Below are 26,847 nucleotides of genomic sequence, written 5' to 3' on the forward strand. Positions count from 1 at the left end.
GTTGGTCCACCTCTTTACAAGAACCAACCCAGTTAGCAATGAGCACTGGAAAGGCCGGCATCCTTCCAGAATGGTCACTTTTTTGCCTATTGGCCTATGCTTTAGTAAGCGGCAGCCGTGCTCCTGACATTCACCTTGCTGTTTTCTTCACAACCCACGCGTCCTTGTCACCTGTGTCCACTGGTGAGGACAAATCATATCCAGTCAAATGAAATGTTATTGTCATGTACTTGCAGGCTTCTCACACAATGCAATGGTGACAAAAGCAACATAGTAATAAGTAACACAGGAAAACAATGAAATAAGTTACATTGTGAATATACAACATAGCAATAAAAATATTAAATGGACCAATTCAAGTACAAGAGGCATGCAGATCAAATAAAACAAGAATTAATAAGAATTACACTGAACAAAAATATCAACCCAGCATGTAAAGTGTTGGTCCCATGTTTCATGAGCTGAAATAAAAGATCCCAGAAATGTTTCATATGCACAGAAAAAAACATTTCTAAAAATGTTGGTGCACAAATTTCTTTACATCCCTGTTAGTGAGCATTTCTCCTTTGCCAAGATAATTCATCCAACTGACAGGTGTGGCATATCAAGAAGCTGATTAAACAGCATGATCATTACACAGGTGCACCTTGTGCTGGGGATAATAAAAGGCCACTCTAAAATGTGCAGTTTGGTCACACAACACAATGCCAAGTTTTTAGGGAGTGTGCAATTGGCAGGAATGCAATTGGCAAGCTGACTACAGGAATGTCCACGCGAGCTGTTGCCAGAGAAATGAATGTTTGTTGCTCTACCATAAACGGCCTTCAAAGTTGTTTTAGAGAATTTGTCAGTACCTCACAACACGTGTAACTACGCCAGCCCAGGACCTCCACATCCGGCTTATTCACCTTTGGTACATCCGTTGATATGTGTGTTCCAGCGCTGGGCGATTGCTACGCGTCTGGACGCCACTGCCATTGGTTGCTCAAAGTACTGTATCCCCATTGAGCCTAAGGGAGTTGACTGCTCGGAGACCTACGATTGCTGTTGCAGGGGGTTCTCATGGGCCGGGTAGATGCATCCTTACTGGGATGGGAGAGCACTGTGTGTGGGCTACTCAGAAAGAGGGATTTGGTCAACAGCACAAAGGGCACTGCATATCGATTACCTAGAGCTACTGACTGTTTTGCTGAGGCTTTCCTTCTGATGTTGGAGGGCCAGCATGTGTTGATAAGGTCCGACAACAGGACGGGGAGGGTGTATATTAACCGTCAGGGAGGGACGCGGTCTCTCTTTCTGATAAACCTGGCCCTTATCTGTGCCTATGGCACCAACCTGGGACCTGGCTTTGGTCCTGGATGCTCTGTGTTTCTGTTTGAACCATTGGAGTTTGTGGACAGCTGGCGGATTATATGCTCGTCAGGACAGAACAGCTGCCTCTGGTAAGACTCGGGGCAGGGGCCTATGCATATTTGTAAACAATAGCGGGTGCACGATTTTTAAGGAAGTCTCGAGGTTTGCTCGCCTGAGGCAGAGTATCTCATGATAAGCTGTAGACCACACTATCTACCTAGAGAGTTTTCATCTGTATTTTTTGTAGCTGTCTACATACCAATACAGAATGAGGCTGGCACTAAAACCGCACTCAATGATCTGTATTCCGCCATAAGTAAACAGGAAAATGCTCATCCAGAGGCAGCACTATTGGTGGCAGGGGTCTTTAACGCAGGGAATCTTAAATCACTTTTACCTAATTTCTATCAGCATGTTAAATGTGCAACCAGAGGGGAAAATATTTTATAACCATCTTCACTCCACACAGAGACACATACAAAGCTCTCCCTCGCCCTCCATTTGGCAAATCTGACAATAACTCTGTCCTCCTGATTCCGGCTTACAAGCAAAAAGTAAAGTAGGAAGCACCAGTGACTCGGTCTTTCAAAAAGCGATCAGATGAAGCAGATGCTAAACTACAGGACTGTTTTGCTAGCACAGACTGGAATATGTTCTGGGATTCTTCCGATGGCATTGAGGATTACATTACATCAGTCACTGGCTTTATCAATTAGTGCATTGAAGACATCGTCCCCACAGTGACTGTACGTACATACCCCAACCAGAAGCCATGGATTACAGGCAACATTCGCACTCAGCTAAAGGGTAGAGCTGCCACTTTCAAGGAGCGGGACTCTAACCCGAAAGCTTATAAGAAATATGCCCTACGACAAACCATCAAACAGGCAAAGTGTAAATACAGGATTAAGATTGAATCGTACTACACTGGCTCCGACGCTCGTCAGGTGTGACAGGGCTTGCAAACTATTACATACTACAAAGGGAAGCACAACCAAGAGCTACCCAGTGACATGAGCCTACCAGATGAGCTAAATAACTTCTCTGCTTGCTTCAAGGCAAGTAACACTGAAACATGCATGATAACACCAGCTGTCCCAGCTGTCCACAGCCGATGTGAGTAAGACCTTAAAACAGGTCAACATTCACAAGGCCGCAGGGCCAGACGGAATACAAGGATGTGTATTCCGAGCATGCGCTGACCAACTGGCAACTGTCTTCACTGACATTTTCAACTTCTCCCTGTCTGAGTCTGTAATACCAACATGTTTCAAGCAGACCACCATAGATAGTCCCTGTGCCCAAGAATACTAAGGTAACCTGCCTAAATGACTACCGACCCATAGCACTCAGGTCTGTAGCCATGAAATTCTTTGAAAGGCTGGTCATGGCTCACATCAACACCATTATCCCAGAAACCTTAGACCCACTCCAATCTGCATACTGCACCAACAGATCCACCTGGACAAAAGGAACACTTATGTGAGAATGATATTCATTGATTACAGCTCAGCGTTCAACACCATAGTTGCCCTCAAAGCTCATCACTAAGCTAAGGACCCTGGGACTAAACACCTCCCTCTGCAACTGCATCCGGGACTTCTTGACAGGCCTCCCCCATGTGGTAAGGGTAGGTAACAACACATCCGCCACGCTGATCCTCAATACGGGGCCCCTCAGGGGTGCGTGCTCAATCCCGTCCTCTACTCCCTGTTCACTCATGACTGCACGGCGAGACACAACTCCAACACTATCATTAAGTTTGCTGATGACACAACAGTGGTAGGCCTGATCACCGACAACAATGAGACAGCCTATAGGGAGGAGGTCAGAGACATGACCCTGTGGTACAAGGACAACAATCTCTCACTCAATGTGATCAAGACAAAGGAGATGATTGTGGACTACAGGAAAAGGTTGACAGAGCACATCCCCATTTTCGTCGACGCGGCTGTAGTCGTTCTTTTAACGCAACGTAATGTAAACAACACTGCTAGCTAGCCAGCTAGCCCCCGAATAGCAGCACTGCAGAAACTATTACACTCAGCGGAACGACTTGATTAGTGTAGTGTCAACAACGCAGCTACTGCCAGCTAGCCTACTTCGGCAGTACTGTATCATTTTAATCATTTTAGTCAATAAGATTCTTGCTACGTAAGCTTAACTTTCTGAACATTCGAGACGTGTAGTCCACTTGTCATTCCAATCTCCTTTGCATTAGCGTAGCCTCTTCTGTAGCCTGTCAACGATTGTCTGTCTATCCCTGTTCTCTCCTCTCTGCACAGACCATACAAACGCTCCACACCGCGTGGCCGCGGCCACCCTAATCTGGTGGTCCCAGCGCACGACCCACGTGGAGTTCCAGGTCTCCGGTAGCCTCTGGAACTGCCGATCTGCGGCCAACAAGGCAGAGTTCATCTCAGCCTATGCCTCCCTCCAGTCCCTCGACTTCTTGGCACTGACGGAAACATGGATCACCACAGACAACACTGCTACTCCTACTGCTCTCTCTTCGTCCGCCCACGTGTTCTCGCACACCCCGAGAGCTTTTCTACCACTCTAAATTCCAAGCATCTGCCTCTAACCCTAGGAAGCTCTTTGCCACCTTCTCCTCACTCCTGAATCCTCCTCCCCCCTCCCCTCTGCAGATGACTTCGTCAACCATTTTGAAAAGAAGGTCGACGACATCCGATCCTCGTTTGCTAAGTCAAACGGCACCGCTGGTTCTGCTCACACTGCCCTACCCTGTGCTCTGACCTCTTTCTCCCCTCTCTCTCCAGATGAAATCTTGCGTCTTGTGACGGCCGGCCGCCCAACAACCTGCCCGCTTGACCCTATCCCCTCCTCTCTTCTCCAGACCATTTCCGGAGACCTTCTCCCCTACCTCACCTCGCTCATCAACTCATCCCTGACCGCTGGCTACGTCCCTTCCGTCCTCAAGAGAGCGAGAGTTGCACCCTTCTGAAAAAACCTACACTCAATCCCTCCGATGTCAACAACTACAGACCAGTATCCCTTCTTTCTTTTCTCTCCAAAACTCTTGAACGTGCCGTCCTTGGCCAGCTCTCCCGCTATCTCTCTCTGAATGACCTTCTTGATCCAAATCAGTCAGGTTTCAAGACTAGTCATTCAACTGAGACTGCTCTTCTCTGTATCACGGAGGCGCTCCGCACCGCTAAAGCTAACTCTCTCTCCTCTGCTCTCATCCTTCTAGACCTATCGGCTGCCTTCGATACTGTGAACCATCAGATCCTCCTCTCCACCCTCTCCGAGTTGGGCATCTCCGGCGCGGCCCACGCTTGGATTGCGTCCTACCTGACAGGTCGCTCCTACCAGGTGGCGTGGCGAGAATCTGTCTCCTCACCACGCGCTCTCACCACTGGTGTCCCCCAGGGCTCTGTTCTAGGCCCTCTCCTATTCTCGCTATACACCAAGTCACTTGGCTCTGTCATAACCTCACATGGTCTCTCCTATCATTGCTATGCAGACGACACACAATTAATCTTCTCCTTTCCCCCTTCTGATGACCAGGTGGCGAATCGCATCTCTGCATGTCTGGCAGACATATCAGTGTGGATGACGGATCACCACCTCAAGCTGAACCTCGGCAAGACGTAGCTGCTCTTCCTCCCGGGGAAGGACTGCCCGTTCCATGATCTCGCCATCACGGTTGACAACTCCATTGTGTCCTCCTCCCAGAGCGCTAAGAACCTTGGCGTGATCCTGGACAACACCCTGTCGTTCTCAACTAACATCAAGGCGGTGGCCCGTTCCTGTAGGTTCATGCTCTACAACATCCGCAGAGTACGACCCTGCCTCACACAGGAAGCGGCGCAGGTCCTAATCCAGGCACTTGTCATCTCCCGTCTGGATTACTGCAACTCGCTGTTGGCTGGGCTCCCTGCCTGTGCCATTAAACCCCTACAACTCATCCAGAACGCCGCAGCCCGTCTGGTGTTCAACCTTCCCAAGTTCTCTCACGTCACCCCGCTCCTCCGCTCTCTCCACTGGCTTCCAGTTGAAGCTCGCATCTGCTACAAGACCATGGTGCTTGCCTACGGAGCTGTGAGGGGAACGGCACCTCAGTACCTCCAGGCTCTGATCAGGCCCTACACCCAAACAAGGGCACTGCGTTCATCCACCTCTGGCCTGCTCGCCTCCCTACCACTGAGGAAGTACAGTTCCCGCTCAGCCCAGTCAAAACTGTTCGCTGCTCTGGCCCCCAATGGTGGAACAAACTCCCTCACGACGCCAGGACAGCGGAGTCAATCACCACCTTCCGGAGACACCTGAAACCCCACCTCTTTAAGGAATACCTAGGATAGGATAAGTAATCCTTCTCACCCCCCTTTAAGATTTAGATGCACTATTGTAAAGTGACTATTCTACTGGATGTCATAAGGTGAATGCACCAATTTGTAAGTCGCTCTGGATAAGAGCGTCTGCTAAATGACTTAAATGTAATGTAATGTAGTGGAGCAAGATGAGAGCTTCATGAGTTCCTTGTATGAGTTCTGACATTTCAGGCTCGTATGGTAAGTATTGTTCTTTGAACCATGGGGTTTATGGACTTGGGTTGCAGTGGCAGCATGTCAGTGCGCAAAACCAAGTTGCAGTAGGTTCTGGTTCCCTATATGGGGCTCTGACAGTTCAGGCCTCATGAGGCTTCTGTAACATCCTTTTTGGAGACGGTGGAACCTGTGTGTGCTTGGACTGCCTTTGGTCTCCTAGTTTGGTAACACTGAGCCTGATTTTATGTTCCCATACAGTTTTGAATATAACTACTGTTCGCTGAAGGAGGGAACGTGGTACAACGTATTTTGGCCCTGCGCTGTCAGGGCATTTGGGCTCGCTGAAGAGCGGTACTAAATTGAGGAAATTGATGCGAGCCCTGGTATTAGAGCCAGGAAGGCGGGGCTTCCGAGGGCGGGCTTCTCATCCATTGGCCCTTTGGCCGTGATTGCAATTTGCTTCAGGTAAATAGGATCGGTCGTTGACTCCCCCATAGTGTGGTAAACCTAGTAGGTATATTCACAACTTTAATTGTTCATTCTTCAGGGACTGATTTAGGCCTGTGACACCAGAGACCGGTTCAGGAGGGTGCAGAATGTTCAAAAATATTACATTTTGCCTATTGAAAATTATGGAGCATCCACATTATTGTTGATGTAGAATACTGTAATGTGGAATACAATTAAATATAATTAAAGAACGGTATTAGCCTACATACAAAATGATAAGACAGCGGTAGCCTAGGCTACTAATTAGTCATACTGAATTTATAAGTAGACCTATAGAATTGCACATGGCATAGAATCATATAGTATTTTAATAAGATCTCTGTTTATAAGTTATTCTTCAAATGTCGATTCCACTGGGCACACACTGGTTGAATCAACTTTGTTTCCACATCATTTCAATGAAATTACGTTGAACCAACATGGAATAGACGTTGAATTGACGTCTGTGCCCAGTGGGATGTCATTAATTAAAATGACCATTAAAGACCAGGAATGATTTCTATACATTTAATCCCATCCGAATTCAAGGCCTGGTTATTTCATGTCCATGAATGTTGCATTGTATCTAATGAAATCCATTGTGGGTGGTACCTGTAACACAAAACCTACAATTTTCAAAGATTAGCCTACATGCTACCCCAGAAAACCCATTGCTGGAGTTAGTTTAACTGTAAAAAGTCTATACTTACTCCAGGTTACCCATTATGGACTGTAACTATAGAAACAAGGTAGCCTTATTCACATCAGGTGAATTTAGCAAAACATGGTTGATTTTCACTTCAGGGGAATTTAGCGAGAAGTGGCAGCCTATTTGCAAGGCACCTCCTTGTTATTGCATTACCATTTTTGTTTTTGTGTGTTGCACTTGCACTTGCATTCAGTAGCATCTATGAATCACGTGATTATGAAGGCATAATCGATGAAAGCATGTGTACCTATTTTACATTATGTAGTTCTGTCCTTGATATAGCCTAGCCTACTTGTCTATTAATGTTTGGCCAATGTATTATGTCATGTATTATGTTTTGTGTGGACCGAAGGAAGAGTAGCTGCTGCTTCAGCAGTAGCTAATGGGTATCCTAAAAAAAACAACTAAATAGCCTACTAAATTATTCCAGGTTGTGCGTTCTCATAAAAAAAATGGATGACATTAAAGCTCACACCACATATAGAGCAGCCTAGGCTCGTCATTAATACTTTCTTCTGTTCTCTCTGAAGTGTCCTTTACATAGATTTCCACAAGATGGCGCTATATACTAATAAACCATATCAACGTTTTACATACAGGAAAACATTTCATCTCAAATTGTTCTTCTTTCAATAGGCTATGATACAGTATGTAAAAATCAAACAAAATGAATTAAGCAATATTTTCAAAGTAGCAAGGCTTCATTATGTAGTGTACCTACTGTACATAACATCACAAGGCATCATCATGAATAATCATATAGTGAGTGAGGGTAACGAAGAGAAAAGAAAGGTAATAGAGCAAAGATTTTTAAAAAGTAAAGAAAATCATATCTTCAATGTTGTTGTACATACTCAAGATAATGCATCTCTCCCTTGGTTGCACACTGTCACGCACAATGATTTGCTACATCTCATTATGAGCACTGTTAATGAACTGGGTTTATCATTCTGTTGATCAGTGTGAATGCCTGTTATCTTCGGAGACCATCTCCTCCAGGAGAGATCCACTAGTACATAAATATTTCCTTTGTTAGACACAGATGGGTGTGTCCTGTTGCATATGGAGACGCGTGCTCAATGAAAGAAGATTCAGAAGTAGCTCCACTCATCTCCTTTTGTCTCTTTGTCTTTTAAACACAACCTAAGATAAGAACACACATTACCTGTAATTACCTCGACTAACCCGTACTCCTGCACATTGACTTGGTACCGGTACCCCTTGTATATAGCTTCGCTATTGTTATTTTATTGTGTTACTATTTTTCCTTTACATGAGCAAATTGTTCATACTTTTTTTTTTAAACCTCTGCATTGTTGGTTAAGGGCACATAAGTAAGCATTTCACAGTAAGGTCGACACCTGTTGTACATGGCGGATGTGACAAATACAATTTCATTTGATTTAGTTCCATGGCTTTGTGTAACATGACCCTATCCAAGAGAGTATATACCATGGTGATGTCAAAGCAGCTATACATATAACTGATAGACACACAGTGGGTCTCACTTTCACACAACACCATTCGTAACACAATCGATTGGGCCAAACCTAATCTAATAAACAAAAGTTCAACAGTGATGTTATTGTGGAGTATAAAATGTGACGCACTTGGAAGATGCGACCACTGCTGGAATGAATTAGGTTTCCAATAGGCCCGATTCTGAGGGGACTATTTGCTGCTGATCTCATGATCAGTCAAAATATTAAGACTTTTTTTTACAGTCAGAATGTGTAATCTGCACAAGAATTCGGTTTTCGTTGAGGAAGCATGCAGTCTGGACTCACTGAAAAGGGTCATCAAAAGGGTCATAGTTGACAGGGCAGAATGATTTTTGGGTGACATTGATTTGTGGGTGTTTTTTTCCCCTCTGGGCAATTTACTATTTTCCTAATAACATTTACACAATTCTGATAAAAACATTGCGTTCGTGTCCCTAAGTTGCTTTAGTCAGGGTATCATATGACATAACGCCATTTATTTTTCCAAACATACTTAGTGTTTAAATTACAGATATGTGAAATCATGCGGCATTATCTATGTTTTATAATAAAATTCCCTTGCCAGTTGCAAAGGAATTTCACAAACTTGACTTCTCAAGGGAATTCCAGAAACGACTGTGGTTTGTTTAAAAAGGTTAAGGAATATCGCCGTCATGTGTTTCTGATTTAGCCTTAATTTAACCCGGCATATGAAATGTGATGTGTGATGGGATTTCTAATCGTTTTGGATGATAATCCTAGGGGAATGTATTGGCGGACTTTTTGCCAAAGCAAGGGGATTGAAAGATTTGAGAAACAAAGGGCTAATGTGTGGTAGAAAGATGAAGCTCTGGTAACCAGAGATAGAAGGTGCAATCCCCTGGTAGACAGTAGGTAGCCATTTCATGGTTGGATGAAAGCAGTTTGAAAGAGGGAGTGTGCTGGGCAAGGGTGGAGGGCAAAGTATGGAGCACATACTAGCAGTGAAAATGTATTGTTGAAGCATTGTCAGCTAAAGACAAACTCTGGGTCTGCTCAGGGCTGTTCTCAGGCACACTCAGCCAAGACCTCAGGCTCAACACCCTGCTGTACTTTGAAATAGGATCTTTATTGTCCATAAAGTTTAAACCAAGTATGAAGAATCAGTCCTCCCGAACAAAAACACTCGCCCCAGAGAGAGAGTGAGAGAGTTAGAGAGACTACAAGTGGAGTAGTCATGCTTGACATTATGCCTCAGTTAAATATAGACAAGGAGTGATAATGCCATTTTTTTTTATAACTTTCTTATTTCATTAGGAGTTCAAGTCACATATTCATGTAAATAGCGGGGAATGTAATTGCAGGAATTCCAAAAATGTAAGGATAAACTTATCTAGGCATATTTATTGGATTAGGTCAAATGTAATGTTTCGCACTCAAAGCTGGGACATGAACTTTCTGGATGTGGTAAATAAATACACTTCAAACTTGATACAACATTGCGCCAAAACAAACACACACATCAGCCCACTTTGAATGTCGTCCTACATCTGATCATGAGTATACTGTAGGTCATGCACATTTTTTAAATAAAAAAACCAACATAATATTTGATTGAATATCTGCTTTGTCACATGACCCGGGGATGCTTTGCTACTGTTTGATGCACTTCAACCTACCATACATTGAGGCTGAGCCAGATATCACTTCTCTTTTATCTAATGATAAATGGAACTATCACTACCGTGAAAACACCTGCGGTTCAGACAAAAACTATTCCATATCTCACCTTTTGACGTTGGAGGTAAAAACAAAAGGTGAGAATGAAAGAGACCTGGTCACGAGACAGACAAACGGCTCCTGTCCTTTACACTCTGCTGTTCAGGGCTATCAAGAGAGAGAAGTGAGCCATGTGAATGAGACTAGTGCTGTTACCTGATGGCTTGTGACTGTATTGTGATTGATTGTTTCACTGTGTTGGAATGCAGAGGTGAATCTTTGATGGGCTACAAGAGAGCAGAGATCTTGAATTTTCAATCGGGATGCCATATTGGCCACTCGAAAGGGGAGATATAAACGTGGCAATGATACCTATGTAAGACATGTAATGACACATGGGCACGTGTCATTTTGTCATGTATTAATGACTAATATGACAACAACAACAACAAAATATGACAACATGTGAACTCAGCAAAGAAAAAGCACTGAGAGCAGGTGTTTCGATAAGAGTCGGGCCTATAATGGAAACATCACAAAATAGATTTGAGCACAGATGGAGCTATTAGCCTAGATCAATGTAGGCTACATGGCCTAAATGAAAAATATAGATGAATGGATGAGCACAAACACATTTGATAACAGTCTGTCAAGAAATAGTTTAGCATGTTGTTGCATTTCCACAGCTGTTGTAGTTGCAATGAAAGTTGTGTTTACTGGTCTATTGGCCTACTTTATTATAGAAAAACAGGTGAGGGCATATAGTTTCGCCAAAAGTGTGCATGTTTACGTTATCAACAGATATGGGCAAATATGGCAGAGGTATGCCTATTTGCAACACCTGAGATGAATTCCTCCATTCCCGTGAGCTCTTATTTCTTTACTGTAAACACGCAAGGGAAATGTTTCTCTCTTTCTCCCATTTCACAAAATACCCTTGTGCACACAGGCTCGTCCAAGTAATTATCCAGTTTTTCTGAGCGACAGTAAGGATTTCACTTGCCCCGAAGCAACGTCATACCGGGTTGGAGATGAGCGCATTTCTTATCCAAGGAAAATACGTTCCCACTTGAATACGGGTGTGGGGGGAAGGGGGGTGCACGAGCGCGCAGACACCTGGGTAAACTTGTGCGCTTTGACTACTACCCGTGAATCGAAAATGAACAACCATTTCGATGCCGAGCAACGCACTAATCCAACCAATCTTACCAAGGCCAATACAATTGATTACTTTTGCGTAATAACGTCAACATTAATTGTCCACGCGGAATCTGCAGGGTCATTGGGTTTACTTTTCTGCCCAAGGTCTGGCTGCATCCCACCACCCCCGGGCTGTAGTATCCTTGCTGCCAGATTAAAATCGCTGTGCTATTGGAATTTGTGTGTTTTAGTTAAGACGTGCTTGTCACTTCTTCCTCTGGCATTTGAGCTTTGAATCTGTCTGCCAGAGAAAGGACTATGAAGAGGTTAACACATTTCACCACGGATGTTTCTTCCCTCTTGACCGAGTAATCGAACGTTAGTGATGCACCCAAAGAGGAGTTCAATGGATTTTTTGCGCGTTTCGTGGAGGTTCTAAATCCTGCAGATCACCAATTTTGCAGGACGTCCCCAAGAAAACAACAACACATTAATTGACGGCTCTAATTTTTGAACGTAACTTTTTTTTGTTTGTTGGTAGGATACTCTCATCATGACGATTCTATTATCTCGGACTCAACTTGCCCTGTTTTTCATTCTCCTATGTCCGGTCAATATCATTGGGTTATGGTGGTAAGTCATGCTACATACAATTAACATGTGCTTCCAGTGTAGTTGCAAATGGAAATGAGGTTTCTCAGAATAAAGCGTTTATGTCATCTGATGTTTTGTAGGCTAGGTTATGCACGCGTGTCCATGTTTTTGATGTTGTGGCCATGTTCTGCATATTGCACTAAAATTCAATTCTGGATCCGACTCTATTGATACAACCACTATTCAAATAGCCTCGTATTGACAAGTGTAATAACATGGTAACCCGTTTGATGACCTTGACCGCATTGTGTGAAGCTTTGTCTGCAATTTAATTTCCAATTAAAGATTCTGCTTAACCTCTCACCGTATTGCAACCTTACTCAAATAAATTGTAACGATTGACAAAACAATCCCTGTCAGTCTCCCAACATTTGTTAATTTACCACACAATATTTTTTCGATACAGCATTTTTATTGTTGATAACAAACGAATCTATACAATGTGGTTAAGTAAATAAAAAAGATTAATAAAAACGAAAGACCCTAATGTTATGCCTTGGCTCGACAGAAAGATGCAGCTGCAACTTTTGGAGGTCTGCCTTTGTAGTAAAAACAAAAAAGAGAAGATATTAGTGCTGTCAGAGTTGGAATTTTAGGTGGACCTTGAGGCAGTGCCTATATGTCATCATAAAACAATTCTTTGTTCAGCACTCTGAGATGTATGAGACTTGAAAAGACAGAGCCAGATGTGTTATTAAAGTATAATACATTCATTTGAGACATGCACATCTGAAGGGGGATGTTTAGATAAATCAAACCATTTCAAGTTTGCATCTCATCCAATCTCGATAATGGCCAGCTATTAGTACTGCTGAACTGTGAACATCTCTCCTCTAAGACTAAATTGGAGCACTCAGGTGAGCACACCTGGAGGTCCTGCAGTTTGACAGGACAAAGATGCTTTCTGTTGAGAGCTGGGCATGCCATCACACCCCTGTCTCTCTACCCCTTGTCTTTTGAAGCAAATGATTGTCAGCGTGACCAGGCAGACAGGATGTAATTTGTGGGGAAGATGAAACGTCCAGAGATAAACCCATTCTTTCAGAGCTTCCTTGATTAGGCTCTAATCATTTGGACAGAGAGCAGTGAGACCAGCGAGTGTGGAATGCCTTTGCAGGTTTCAGGACAAGTAACCTCCTGATCCTCCTGGGTAAGTGTGGGTCATAAGTCTGGCAGGCAGCCAGGAGTGTGGCCCACAGGTATGCATATAGCGTGTGCCATTCCCACTCACCCGGCTTGGAATGGGTCCCGGACCAGTCTACAGCTCTGCATCACCTGCAGAGAAGCACTTCATTATACGAGATATTTATTGTTCTCACTCCCATTTCAAAGCAATACATATTTCTGGAAAATTGCATGATTTCCAATCCAGGCCAGAGAGATGGGATCAGATAAAGATTCAATGACGAGGCTTGGCCAGGGATACTATGTACACTGAGTATGTGGCCTCTGCCGATTTCCAGACGTTGGGATTTTTCAGTGCACACGTAGGCCTCATGCTATCCTCACTTATTGCAAGACAAACATGTGACAGACAGCAGTGGTGCATCGGTGTCATGCAGGACCCCGGGCTCCAGTCACTTGATTTAGTGTCGAGTTCTAGCGATGATTGGGCCATGGCTCTGAGCCACGGACCACAGAGCTGAACCCAAGCCACTCTCCAGCTAGCGATCCAGCCTTGTCGTGACTGACTTCATATCCAGCATACTTAGAGGATTAAGGAGGATGAAATTCACTCGTTTGCAAAGTGAAAAAAGGGACACGTATCTACGGCCGTGCAATTCATAATGTAACTTGAGGTACACATACAGCTAGAAGAACGGCTTATCTCCAACGGATCACGTCGGCCTACATTGAGACTGATTATTTGGATACTTGTCCCCCTTATCAGTGTTTCCCGCTCTATTTTGGTCTCTGGTCATCTCTATGCTATTTAATGTGAGGCGCTGCTTAGAGGGCTTTTGATTGCATCGATGGCGATACATCCTCATTTGTGTTATGATTGGACTCTGTTTCAACGTTATCATGTTCCAGGGGCTTTACTGTGACTGATAAATCAAAGGAATATAGACACATTGCATGGACAGGGAAGATTGATTGCTTGATTTTGTAGTTCCTTTTATGTGTGCTTATAAAGAGGACTATCCTTTATGTTCAACACTAATAGCATCATGTTCCTCTTAGGGTCCTGTTCAGGTTAGTGTTGGTTTGGATTAACACTGGAACACAGTATGGTGGTCAAGACAGACAAATGTCTTCATCTACATATTTCTCGACCATACTCAGACTTGGTCAATGCCAGCGTTCCGGGCCGGCCCCACACTTGCTATAGGTGGCCCGACAAAATTTTTGTATTGATTAATATTATTTTACAAAAAATGTTGAACTCAGTCTGAGTCTCAACTTACTGTTGAGAGTTAGAATAGTAGACGACACAAGGTGCAATTTGGACATTTGGTTATGCAGCAGTTTTTCCCTTGTTATGTCAGTCACTGACAATCACTCAATTAGCCCATGTCAGCAACATTTTTGTAGATTGGTAAATTAGTTTAGCCAGCTATTAAAACTTGACCAATGGCAAAATGAGCAGAATTGCATGAAGTTTGTTATAAAATAGCAACATTTTCTCCGCCCCATGGAAAAATGGGGGGGGGCACACAACAACATTTTGCCTAGGGCCCCCGAAAAGCTAGGCACGGCCCTGCCATTGTTCAAGCTGCATCAGCTGCTCATGTGATATTCAAGCGTTTCTTTTGAATTGTGCTAGGAGGGTTTGCCTTTGCCTTGAACAATGACACAGGACTTAGAGAAGAAACTCTGTCCAACATGGGCTGCTATTTTTTACGAGTCTACATCTACTGCAGTAAATCCTGGTCCCTTATTTTTGTGAGCAGCTCGTCGAGCCAATTTCAAAGCTGTGATCCTCGCACACAGATTCACGCAGATTTGAAGGCCGTGACACATCAGATAATCAGGGGTTGTAAAGACCTGGGGTGTCTTGCTAAGTACTGCATCTGCAGATCTTAATTACACAGGGGTGTGGATTCATTGGAGTCAGATCTGTGTAGGAATACTAGAGCGTGCTTGAGATGTAATTCCCCTGTAATTCGTTTCTGTGGAGACGTTGTCAATACATTGAAGGATGTCTGGATCCCAGAAGTTGTTGACGCTGGACTGTCGGAGTCAAGTTCTCACACTTCCGCGAAGATAACTCACATTGTGGGCATTAAGTTGCTTTTCACTCCCCACTTTGAGGCTTTTAGGAATTTCTATTTGCTTAATCTGTGCAGCCATTATGCTATTTTTCAGTCTTTCAAGGACAAGTGTACAGCATGTTGGCAGTTGAGTTTGTAGTTTTCCATTACGCTATAACTAAAAAAGGTACATCTAACTGTACAAATAATTGGTATTTTGATTGAATCACAGATATACAGTGACATTTCAGACATTGATATATAAATGGTTTCTACTTCAATAAAGTAATTGACTTACCGGAGATGGGATGCATTACATTTTAAGAGCAAATATCCTGTGTCTCATGCTTCTTATCAGACCGCCATGCTAGGGATTGGAAAGAGCGCTTGTTTGACTTCTTAAAACAAACTCACGAGGCAGATGAATGTTATTACTTAGAAAGATTAGCTGTGACAGGGGTGAGTGAAAAGCAATGAGGTATTCACACTCACTCCTTACTCCCACATAATGATAAAAATGGACTCGAGGTTTACGGATCACATCAGCTGAACTGGAGTCAGATGCAGAGTTATTGAATAGAGGGAACAGGGGGATAGGGCTGTTCTCACATTATGTCATAGCAACTGTCATGGGAAGTACTGGCGAGAGTTCACAGTGTTGGACCTGAGGCCCGTACTCCCATTAGGAATTGAAGTAAACAATTTACCTAAGTGTAAACATACATCTGTCAACGCGATGTAAGAAACACAGCAATTAAGATGCAACTTTCTCTCTCTTTCCTATGTTCCCTGACGATCAGCACAGCTTTACTATTTCTCTCCACACCTGAAATGTCTTTTTTTTTGCACAACTATGTGGTGTCAAGTAACCAAACTGCCTGATAGAAGAACACGTTCATTTAAATGTAGTGCTACTTCTAGGTAAGATACTTCTCTGAAAATGTAACAAGACCTCATAATAATGTTATGCCACTGTAGCATGACACAGGAGTTGTAGTCACAGTCTGTGTGTTGTGTGCTTCCCTGTAGGGCAGTGGGGAGCCCTCTGGTTATGGATCCCAACAGTATCTGCAGGAAGACCAAGCGACTAGCGGGAAAGCAGGCCGAGCTGTGCCAGACCCAGCCAGAGATCGTCCACGAGGTCGCCAAGGGTGCCAAGCTGGGTGTGCGGGAGTGCCAGTACCAGTTTCGCTTTCGCCGCTGGAACTGCACCAGTCAGAACAAGTACTTTGGCAAAATACTCCAACAAGGTGAGTGAGGACTTGTCGTAATGGAAATAAATAGGAACCTTTAATAATTACCCCCAAAGTTTTTCTAATACCTCAACACACACGCTGCCTGACATGGAGAATGATCATCTAAGTGCCTTTCTCATGGTTCAAAAGTGTACCACTTAGGATGTGACCCCTTGACCCTTTGAGAGCACAGCCAATAGCCTCACTTCAATTTCAGGTCTGATCCCAAGTACAGTGGAGAACAAGGCCATCTGTTGTATGTTAACAAGGCAGATTTATACTTGACTGCTCCTCTTTTGCATTCAATTGCACACTCCAAATTGATCTGCTAAATTGCTTCTCATAACCATTGATCTCTAACATCAACTGTGCTCATTTGAAGTCAGAAATAAAACTGTTTGGTCCTGCTACTATGCAATTATTGTCCTGCTTTTTGTACGGTGTCTCGCCCTTTTTCACCTTTCAGTTTGTGGTTCATAGGGACCATTCTGTGTGTACCAACAAGGAAGTGTTTTTGTCAACAAGCCACCGTTTAGATCCAATACAGTGTATCCTTTATTGGTTTTTATCTTCTTAACTATTTAGCTAATACGTGGCCTTTAGAGGATGTCGTTCATCTTTAAAACAATTAGAGTACTAACGTGCCGCCGGCACTGACAAAATTCCTGTTCTTCATCGTCTGTCATCTGATAACCAGAAATGCCTATTCTAACTTTCACTGAAAGATTTTCTGTCTCAAAGAACCTCTACTTAGTTCTTAAGACTACATTCTGAGTTAAACATATCTCATGCCGTAATCGAGCCATATAAGCAATTCCAGACGAAGCCTGTAATCTCCTGTGGCAAAGCTAAGTATTCTGTGGGTGTTTTAACATCATTTTGGTCGCACAATGAGGAAGATCTGGGTATTAAGATGATACCTCCTAAAGTGCTAGATTACATATGTCATCTTCCTGTAAACTCTGGTTTGTAACTTTCCTGTTTTGTTGCTGAAGGCCAGCAGAGGGCAGAGTGCCGGTGGTGTGGTATGTGACCACTTATTGGACTGATCAGTTCATAGACAGTCGGATCTGAGTAGCATCTTTGTGGCTTTAGTTGAGTGTAAATTGAGTGATGAGATGTTGCTGTCAGGATTAGGCTACAACATTAGCAACTCCTTTCACTGAGGACTAGAGAACTCTCTGAAACTGCTAGGTAAAATGGTAATTAATCGTAAATTCCTCCATGTCTTTAGGTAAGGCTTAAGTGCTCCTCTGTTTTGAAGCATTCAGCACAATTATCAAGATGTACCACTAATGACCATTTGTCAGTGCAGGGAGATCTGCAAAGACAGGTTCACTTTCTCACGTGCGCACGGTGGGCTGGGGCTGCTGCACGAAGTAGCTTACATTTTTCTCCTTTTGCAAAAATAACTTGAAGCTATATTTTCTAGATTTAAACTTATAATCCAAAGCTGTTGTTGTGTTGGCTTCTCGATGCCAGAGGTTAACGGTGATCCCTGCTGGCTGCTTCGACATGTTGTCTCATGGTTATAATTGAGTAGTTAGACGTGCTCAGAGACAATATGTGGTTGTGATTAGATATAATAATCATAATATAGTCTGAATGTAATTTCCATTGCCACCTCAGGAATGCAACTCAATATTAATTTGTCAGAATGTTCCTGCTTCTGTCTGCTTCTCTGTCAATCATCATTTGGGAGCTTTGCATCGCCTGGCTTGGCGGAGATGTTTTCTCCAGACTCCTGGAGAGAAAACAACCACCACACATTCTAGGTCCTTCAGTAGTCCTTCCTTATGAATGTGACACAATTAGTCTGAGTCCAAAATGGCATCATATTCCCTAAATAGGACAATACCTTTGGGGAAAAGGTGTAATTTGGGATGCATACTTATTATTATTATTATTAGTACCCATTGCCTTGATGACAGCTTTGCACATGCTTGGCATTCTCTCAACCAGCTTCACCTGGAATGCTTTTCCAACGGTCTTGAAGGAGTTCCCACATATATTGAGCCCTTGTTGGCTGCTTTTCCTTAACTCTGCAATCCACCTCATCCCAAACCATTTCAATTAGGTTAGGGTCGGGTGATTGTGGAGATCAGGTCACCTGATGCAGCACTCCATCACTGTCCTTCTTGGTCAAATAGCCCTTACACAGCCTGGAAGTTTTTGTTGTGTCATTGTCCATTTGGCCACTTTGAAGAATCTCAAATATAAAATATATTTTGATTTGTTTAACACTTTTTTTGTTACTACATGATTCCACATGTTTTTTCATAGTTTTGATTTATTCTACCATTTAGAAAATATTTTTTTAAATAAGGGAAAAACCCTTGAATGAGTAAGTGTCCAAACTTTTGAGTATATTTGGAAAGTCTTCAGACCCCTTGACTTTTCCCCATTTTGTTACGTTATGGCCTTATTCTAAAATGGATTAAATAGTTTTCTTTCTTCATCAATCTACTCAGAATACCCCATAATGACAAAGAAAAAACCGTTTTTTTGAAAATGTTGCAAATATATTAACAATAAAAAACACAGTCACATTTGCATAAGTATTCAGACCATTTACTCAGTACTTTGTCGAAATGACTTTGGCAGTGATTATGACGCTACAAGCTTGGCACACCTGTATTCGGGTAGTTTCTCCCATTTTTCTCTGCAGACCCTCTCAATCTCTGTGAGGTTGGATGGGGAGTGTCGCTGCACAGCTATTTTTAGGTCTCTCCAGAGATGTTTGATCGGTTTCAAGTCCGGGCTCTGGCTGGGTCACTCAAGGGCATTCAGAGACTTGTCCCGAAGCCACTCCTGCATTGTCTTTGCTGTGTGTTTTGGGTCGTTGTCCTGTTGGGAAGTGAACCTTCACCCCAGTCTGAGGTCCTGAGCGCTCAGGAGCAGATTTTCATCTTTCCCTTGAACCTGACTAGTCTCCCAGTCCCTGCCTCTGACAAGCATCCCCACAGCATGATGCTGCCACCACCATGCTTCACCATAGGTCAGGTTTCCTCCAGACGTGACGATTGGCATTCAGGCCAAAGAGTTCAATCTTGGTGTCATCAGACCAGAGAATCTTGTTTCTCATGGTCTGAAAATCCTTTAGGTACCTTTTGGCAAACTCCAAGTGGGATGTCATGTACCTTATACTGAGGAGGGCCTGGCCTTTATGGCCTCTACCATAAAGGTCTGATTTGTGGAGTGCTGCAGAGATGGTTGTTCTTCTGGAAGGTTCTCCAATCTCCACAGAGGAACTCTGGAGCTCTGTCAGAGTGACCATCGGGTTCTTGGTCACCTCCCTGACCAAGGCCCTTTCTCCCTGATTGCTCCGTTTGGCAGGGCGGCCAGCTCTAGGAAGAGTATTGGTGGTTCCAAACATCTTCCATTTAAGAGTGATGGAGGCCACTGTGTTCTTGGGGACCTTAAATTCTGCAGACATTTTTTGGTATCCTTCCTCAGATCTGTGCCTCGACACAATCCTGTCTCTGAGCTTTATGGACAATTCCTTCGACCTCATGGCTTGGTTTTTGCTCTGACATGCACTGCCAACTGTGGGACCTTATATAGACAGGTGTGTGTCTTTCCAAATCATGTCCAATCAATTGAATTTACCACAGGTGGACTCCAATCAAGTTGTAGAAACATCTCAAGGATATTCAATGGAAAGAATGCATCTGAGCTCAATGTCGAGGGTTTGAATACTATTTTTTATTTCACCTTTATTTAACCAGGTAGGCAAGTTGAGAACAAGTTCTCATTTACAATTGCGACCTGGCCAAGATAAAGCAAAGCAGTTCGACAGATACAACGACACAGAGTTACACATGGAGTAAAACAAACATACAGTCAATAATACAGTATAAACAAGTCTATATACAATGTGAGCAAATTAGGTGAGAAGGGAGGTAAAGGCAAAAAAGGCCATGGTGGCAAAGTAAATACAATATAGCAAGTAAAACACTGGAATGGTAGTTTTGCAATGGAAGAATGTGCAAAGTAGAAATAAAAATAATGGGGTGCAAAGGAGCAAAATAAATAAATAAATTAAATACAGTTGGGAAAGAGGTAGTTGTTTGGGCTAAATTATAGGTGGGCTATGTACAGGTGCAGTAATCTGTAAGATGCTCTGACAGTTGGTGCTTAAAGCTAGTGAGGGAGATAAGTGTTTCCAGTTTCAGAGATTTTTGTAGTTCGTTCCAGTCATTGGCAGCAGAGAACTGGAAGGAGAGGCGGCCAAAGGAAGAATTGGTTTTGGGGGTGACTAGAGAGATATACCTGCTGGAGCGTGTGCTACAGGTGGGAGATGCTACCTAGCAGGGTCTTGTAGATGACATGGAGCCAGTGGGTATTGCAAACAAGGTATATATAGTTTTAGTTGTTGTTGCTAAAATAAAAAATGTTTTCCGCTTTATCATTATGGGGTGTTGTGTGTCGATTGATATGGACATGTTTTTATTTTATCCATTTTAGAATAAGGCTGTAATGTAACAAAATGTGGATAAAGGGAAGGGATCTGAATACTTTCCGAATGCACTTTAACTTGGAAAAGTTCCAGTGTTGGATAGTCATAGCCAGCTAGCTAACATAGCATCCCTCTATGTTTGAACTGGGTGTTTGAGTAGGTTAAACTAGCTAGCTGCATTTGCTAGCTAATTAAGTGAAAGTGACAAAAATGACAAAATCTCCCTCTCTCTCTCTTGCTCCTCCATTTTTGAATGAATGAATTTGTTCAAAACTGTTCAACTATTGTCTTTCTCTCTCTTTGAGTCGACTACTCACCACATTTGATGCAGTGCAGTGCTAGCTGGCTGTAGCTTATGCTTTCAGTACTAGATTAATTCTTTGATCCTTCGATTGGGTGGACAACATGTCAGTTCATGCTGCAAGAGCTCTGATATGTTGGAGGTTGGAGTTGATATAATTACTGTGTAGGTCTATGGAAGGCCCATAGATGGACGGAAGCAATTTGTCCTCCAGCTACACCATGTTGCTATCCTACAGAGTGCTGTTGAGACTACTGTAGACCTTCATTGCAAAGAATCATGTGTTTTAATCAATTATTTGGTGACATTTATTAATAGATTTTGTATAGTTTTATCAAAAAAGGATATGTATTATATTTTTATGAAATTCGCTGAGGAGGATGGTCCTCCCCTTCCTCTGAGGAGCCTCCACTGATATACAGTACCAGTCAAAAGTTTGGACACACCTACTCATTAAGAAAGAAGGTTTTTCTTTATTTGTGCTATTTTCTACATTGTAGGATAATAGTGAAGACATCAAAACTATGAAAGAACACATATGGAATCATGTAGTAACCAAAAAAGTGTTAAACATCAAAATATATTAGAGATTTTTCAAAGTAGCCACCCTTTGCCATGATGACAGCTTTGCACACTCTTGACATCCTATCAACCAGCTTCATGAGGTAGTCACCTGGAATGCATTTCAATTAACAGGTGTGCCTTGTTAAAAGTTAATTTGTGGAATTTCTTCCCTTAATACGTTTGAGCCAATCAGTTGTGTTGTGACAAGGTTGGGGTGGTATAAAAAAGATAGCCCTATTTGGTAAAAGAACAAGTCCATATTATGGCAAGAACATATCAAATAAGCAAAGAGAAACAACAAGGCTTCATTACTTTAAGACATGAAGGTCTGTCAATGCAGAACATTTCAAGAACTTCGAAAGTTTCTTCAAGTGCAGTCGCAAAAACCATCAAGCGCTATGATGATACTGGCTCTCATGAGGACCACCACAGGAAAGGAAGACCCAGAGTTACCTCTGCTGCAGAGGATAAATTAATTCGGGTTAACTGCACCTCAGATTGCAGCTTCAAATAAATGCTTCACAGAGTTCAATTAACAGACACATCTCAAGATCAACTGTTGAGAGAATCAGGCCTTCATGTTCGAATTTGCTGCAAAGAAACCACTACTAAAGGACACCAATAATAAGAAGAGTTTTGCTTGGGCCAAGAAACATGATCAATGACCGGTGGATATCCGTCCTTTGTCCAAATGTGAGATTTTTGGTTCCAACCCCCGTGTCTTTGTGAGATGCAGAGCAGGTGAACAGATGATCTCCGCATGTGTGGTTCCCACCGTAAAGCATGGAGGAGATGGTGTGGTGCTTTTCTAGTGACAGTGTCTGTTTTATTTAGAATTCAAGGCACTTATAACCAGCATGGCCACCATAGTATTCTGCAGCGATACACCTTCCCATCTGGTTTGCACTTATTGTGACTATCATTTGCTTTTCAACAGGACAATTATCCAACACACTTCCAGAATGTGTAAGGGCTATTTGACCAAGAAGGAGAGTGATGGAGAGCTGCATCAGATAACCTGGCCTCCACAATCACCCAACCTCAACCTAATTGAGATGGTTTGGGATGAGGTGGAGGAAAAGCAGCCAACTCGGGCTCAGCATATGTGGGAACATCTTCAAGAGTGTTGGAAAAGCATTCCTCATGAAGCTGGTTGAGAGTGTTAGACTCTGAAAAATGAAGTGAAAAACTAACGGACAACTAGTCAAAGCTCAAACCAAGTTTATTCACCCAATGGTTCAAACAGCTGAAAGACAAAGACATATTTACACAAGCCCATATATTTATACCTTCGTCCTTTGCCGTGTCTCCTCCCTTACACATCTGGACAGCCAATGCATCTCTGTTGGTAGCCAGAATTTAGTGATGCGTGTTCTTTCTCACTTCATCTGACCTGAACTTGGCCCAAATTCCTCACTCCTCACCAACTCACGACTGTCCTGTTGACTGGAACCAGACTCTGGCCCTCTCCATTGGATACCTGATATATAACAATAACATGTTCTGACAGAATGTGCACTTTCTGCATTCCCCTCTCTCTCTCAGTAGATTTCTATACCCTCGGTTCTAATTTGATAACATGAATAGGGATATTTCATATTTCAAGTTTAGAATGTAGTACCCAACAGTCCCCCCTTTTGCACATTAATTCCATACTGTTCAACTCATTTAAACTTGGAATTACTTATAAATGAACAGGAATTTAAACATGGTTAACATTCACAGTTGATTATTATGTTTACACCTCTGAGGCTTATGGCCTCTGATCTATAATTACACTATGCACCCTGCTATTTCCATCTCTCGTCGTTCAACTGAGAATAACATTTCAGCTGAAGCTTTTGACTTCCTCCATTTCAGATGGACCTTTTTACTTTCTCCACTTCCTCCTTCTGGTTCCTAAGAGAGTGATAGCACAAGACTTGAAAAGCAGAAAGAAACACAAAACATAACAAGTATTAATAATGTGCTAAGACTTGCATAATTATATATGTAAAGACAAACTGAAGTTTGATAACATGACGATTCCCACTCGCTCTTCACTTGACTCTATGCCGTTGGGATAATTTTCTGCCGGGTTCCTCAAAAATGAAGGCCCTAAAAAACCTCATGCCAGACTTCCCCCTGTCAGGCCACAGGTTACAAGAGGTGTTCCCAAGCCATGTAATTTTCACTTCGCTCCCAAACTCCTTCACGAGATACACGAGATACACGGCCCTAATCAACTTTATCTCATCCTGAGGTAAATCAGCACTGTATATACGTTTCAACATCAATGCCTTCAGAAGATGATATCCCAACAATGCACAGATAGATCTAGGACTGAACCTTTCAGATACTCCCTACCTGTCTCCCAACTCATACCTGGTTCCCTAGCCACCAACATCTTCAATGACCTCCTATATTCTGCTACAGTCGGTACCATGGATAATACTTTCCTGTGCTCCAGTTACATCGCTCATCCCAAGGCCGATCCACACCCACCCCTTTGTGAACACCCTCGTTACTGTGCTAACTTTCGGTCCCAATGGTTGATAAGCAGCCACCTTCTGACACTTTCTGTTTACTGTCACTCGGTCTCAATCTTCTGGGAGAAATGTCAAGTGTTTGCTGGCTGTTAGAAATGTGGGAGATATTAGTGGAGTTGGAAGAGTATCCAACCTTACAAAACTCTGAGTCACATGTTTCTTAATCACACTCTGCAGGAGATGTGATGATACTACCTCAGTGAACTTCCCTTCCGGTGAGATGGCCTCCTGTATACAGGGATCTGTAGCTATTCTTTCAAGCATTGTACCTTCTTTGACAAACGCCTCACTGAAAGTTGACAATAGTGTCTGAAATGACAACACTATCTCTGCTACTCTCACCATGATCTGGGTATGTGTGATGTTCAGTTAAACATCATAGTAGTCTCTATATTGTGCACAGATGTCATTCCTCTCCTACGAGCTATCCCCTGTAACAATATACACAGAGTGGTATCGTTCCCCAGAGACTTGATTACCCACTTCCTTAATTTATTAGCCTCACAAATCGCAATCCCAGTCATGTTAAATTCTGCTCTTCCAATTCCCTGTAACGTCCCCCGTTGTCAGATTAGTACTGTGACGTGGTAAGGTTGGACCCAGGTGCAGAGAAGAGACCAGACAAGGAATCAGTGGTTAACTTCTTGCGACGAGCAATCCCGTATCCGGGAGCGTAATCACAGCCTCAAGCTCATTACCATGAAAATCGCAAATGAAATGAAAGAAATATATTCACTCACAAGCTTAGCCTTTTGTTAACAACACTGTCATCTCAGATTTTCAAAATATGCTTTTCAACCATAGCTACACAAGCATTTGTGTAAGAGTATTGATAGCTAGCATAGCATTAAGCCTGGCATTCAGCAGGCAACATTTTCACAAAAACAAGAAAAGCATTCAAATAAAATAATTTACCTTTGAAGAACTTTGGATGTTTTCAATGAGGAGACTCTAAGTTAGATAGCAAATGTTCATTTTTTCCAAAAAGATTATTTGTGTAGGAGAAATCGCTCCATTTTGTTCGTCACGTTTAGCTAAGAAAAAAACCCCGAAAATTCAGTCATTACAACGCCAAACTTTTTTCCAAATTAACTCCATAATATCGACAGAAACATGGCAAACGTTGTTTAGAATCAATCCTCAAGGTGTTTTTCACATATCTATTCGATGATAAATCATTCGTGGCAGTTGGGTTTCTCCTCGGAAGCAAATGGAAAAATACACGCAGCTGGAGATTACGCAATAATTGCGACGGAGGACACCAAGCGAGCACCTGGTAGATGTAGTGTAAAATGGTCAATCTTCCAATGATATGCCTACAAAGACGTCACAATGCTGCAGATACCTTGGGGAAACGACAGAAAGTGTAAGCTCATTCCTGGCCCATTCACAGCCATATAAGGAGACATTGGAACACAGCGCCTTCAAAATCTGGGGCACTTCCCGTTTGAAATTTCATCTTGGTTTCGCCTGTAGCATCAGTTCTGTGGCACTCACAGACAATATCTTTGCAGTTTTGAAACGTCAGAGTGTTTTCTTTCCAAAGCTGTCAATTATATGCATAGTCAAGCATCTTTTCGTGACAAAATATCTTGTTTAAAACGGGTATGTTTTTTTATCCAAAAATTAAAAGAGCGCCCCCTATATCCAAGAAGTTAAGGATAAACATAATACTTTACAGAGAAACAGAAGCCACGGGATCACAGTACACTTGAAAAGCCAAAAAAACACTAAATCTCACAAACTCACTCACGTAACGACCACAGAAAACACACCTCTTTTAAGAGGGACATCATTAAAAAAATAAGACACACCTGAGTCCAATAAAAGTCTCTAGGGCGGACTCTACCGCCCTCTGGTGCCAGGAGGAACCATGACAAGACATAACGCATCATCCATCCGATCCACATAATCACGTACTCCTTCTTTCAGTTACTCATTTTACTCGCATCCGTCTAAACAATACATTCCCAACTAGTTAACAATCCCTCAATTTCATAATTTGCTGTCGGCTGGGTCACATGTTTGCTGTCGGCTGGGTCACATGCTTCGATATCCCCGTGCGAGTGCTGGTAACATGGCCCTTGGCAAAAGCGAGCGTACAATATTATTGTAATCACCAGCATGGAACCCAAAAATTCTACCCTGTTTCCTCCGGCAACTGATAAATTCCTGTCCCTCCCTTACTGGATCTGGCGCCTCTTTCATAATACTACCCAATTCGCTCATTGGCTGATGGTGATGCTGAATTTGGATCCGTACTTGAGGATGTGCGTCATCAGGAACAGTGTTGTCCTCCCCTGGTACTATTTGTCACGGATAATATGTAACCGGGGTCTCGTGTGTTCGTACTGGGTGCACATCTCTACGATTACCTGGATAATGCTAATCACTATCCAGTGGTGCAATTACATATACTCCTCCACACGTATTTGTAATACTGTTGAAGTGCAACCATTAGTTGTTTTATTTGTTTTTGTCTATCCTCAAGGGCACCCTCTAATTCCTGGTTTAGGTATTGACTCTTTTCT

At 42.8% G+C, this 26,847-nt stretch overlaps 1 protein-coding gene across 2 annotated transcripts in view; it reads left to right on the forward strand.

Annotated features, from left to right (window-relative positions):
• The first annotated feature begins 11,338 nt into the window (after positions 1–11,338).
• LOC118385962 (protein Wnt-6-like) overlaps positions 11,339–26,847 on the forward strand; it is a 30,185-nt gene continuing 14,676 nt past the window's right edge. The window contains exons 1-3 of one of the 2 annotated variants that reach the window (XM_035773237.2): positions 11,339–12,014; positions 16,030–16,150; positions 16,259–16,479. In XM_035773237.2, coding sequence (XP_035629130.1) covers positions 16,083–16,150; positions 16,259–16,479 — 289 coding nt within the window. In that variant the 5' untranslated portion in view covers positions 11,339–12,014; positions 16,030–16,082. The remainder of the gene's footprint in view (positions 12,015–16,029; positions 16,151–16,258; positions 16,480–26,847) is intronic. The other variant, XM_035773236.2, reaches the window with a different exon arrangement.

Source organism: Oncorhynchus keta, chromosome 7, assembly GCF_023373465.1.
Source record: "Oncorhynchus keta strain PuntledgeMale-10-30-2019 chromosome 7, Oket_V2, whole genome shotgun sequence".
NCBI lineage: Eukaryota > Metazoa > Chordata > Actinopteri > Salmoniformes > Salmonidae > Oncorhynchus > Oncorhynchus keta.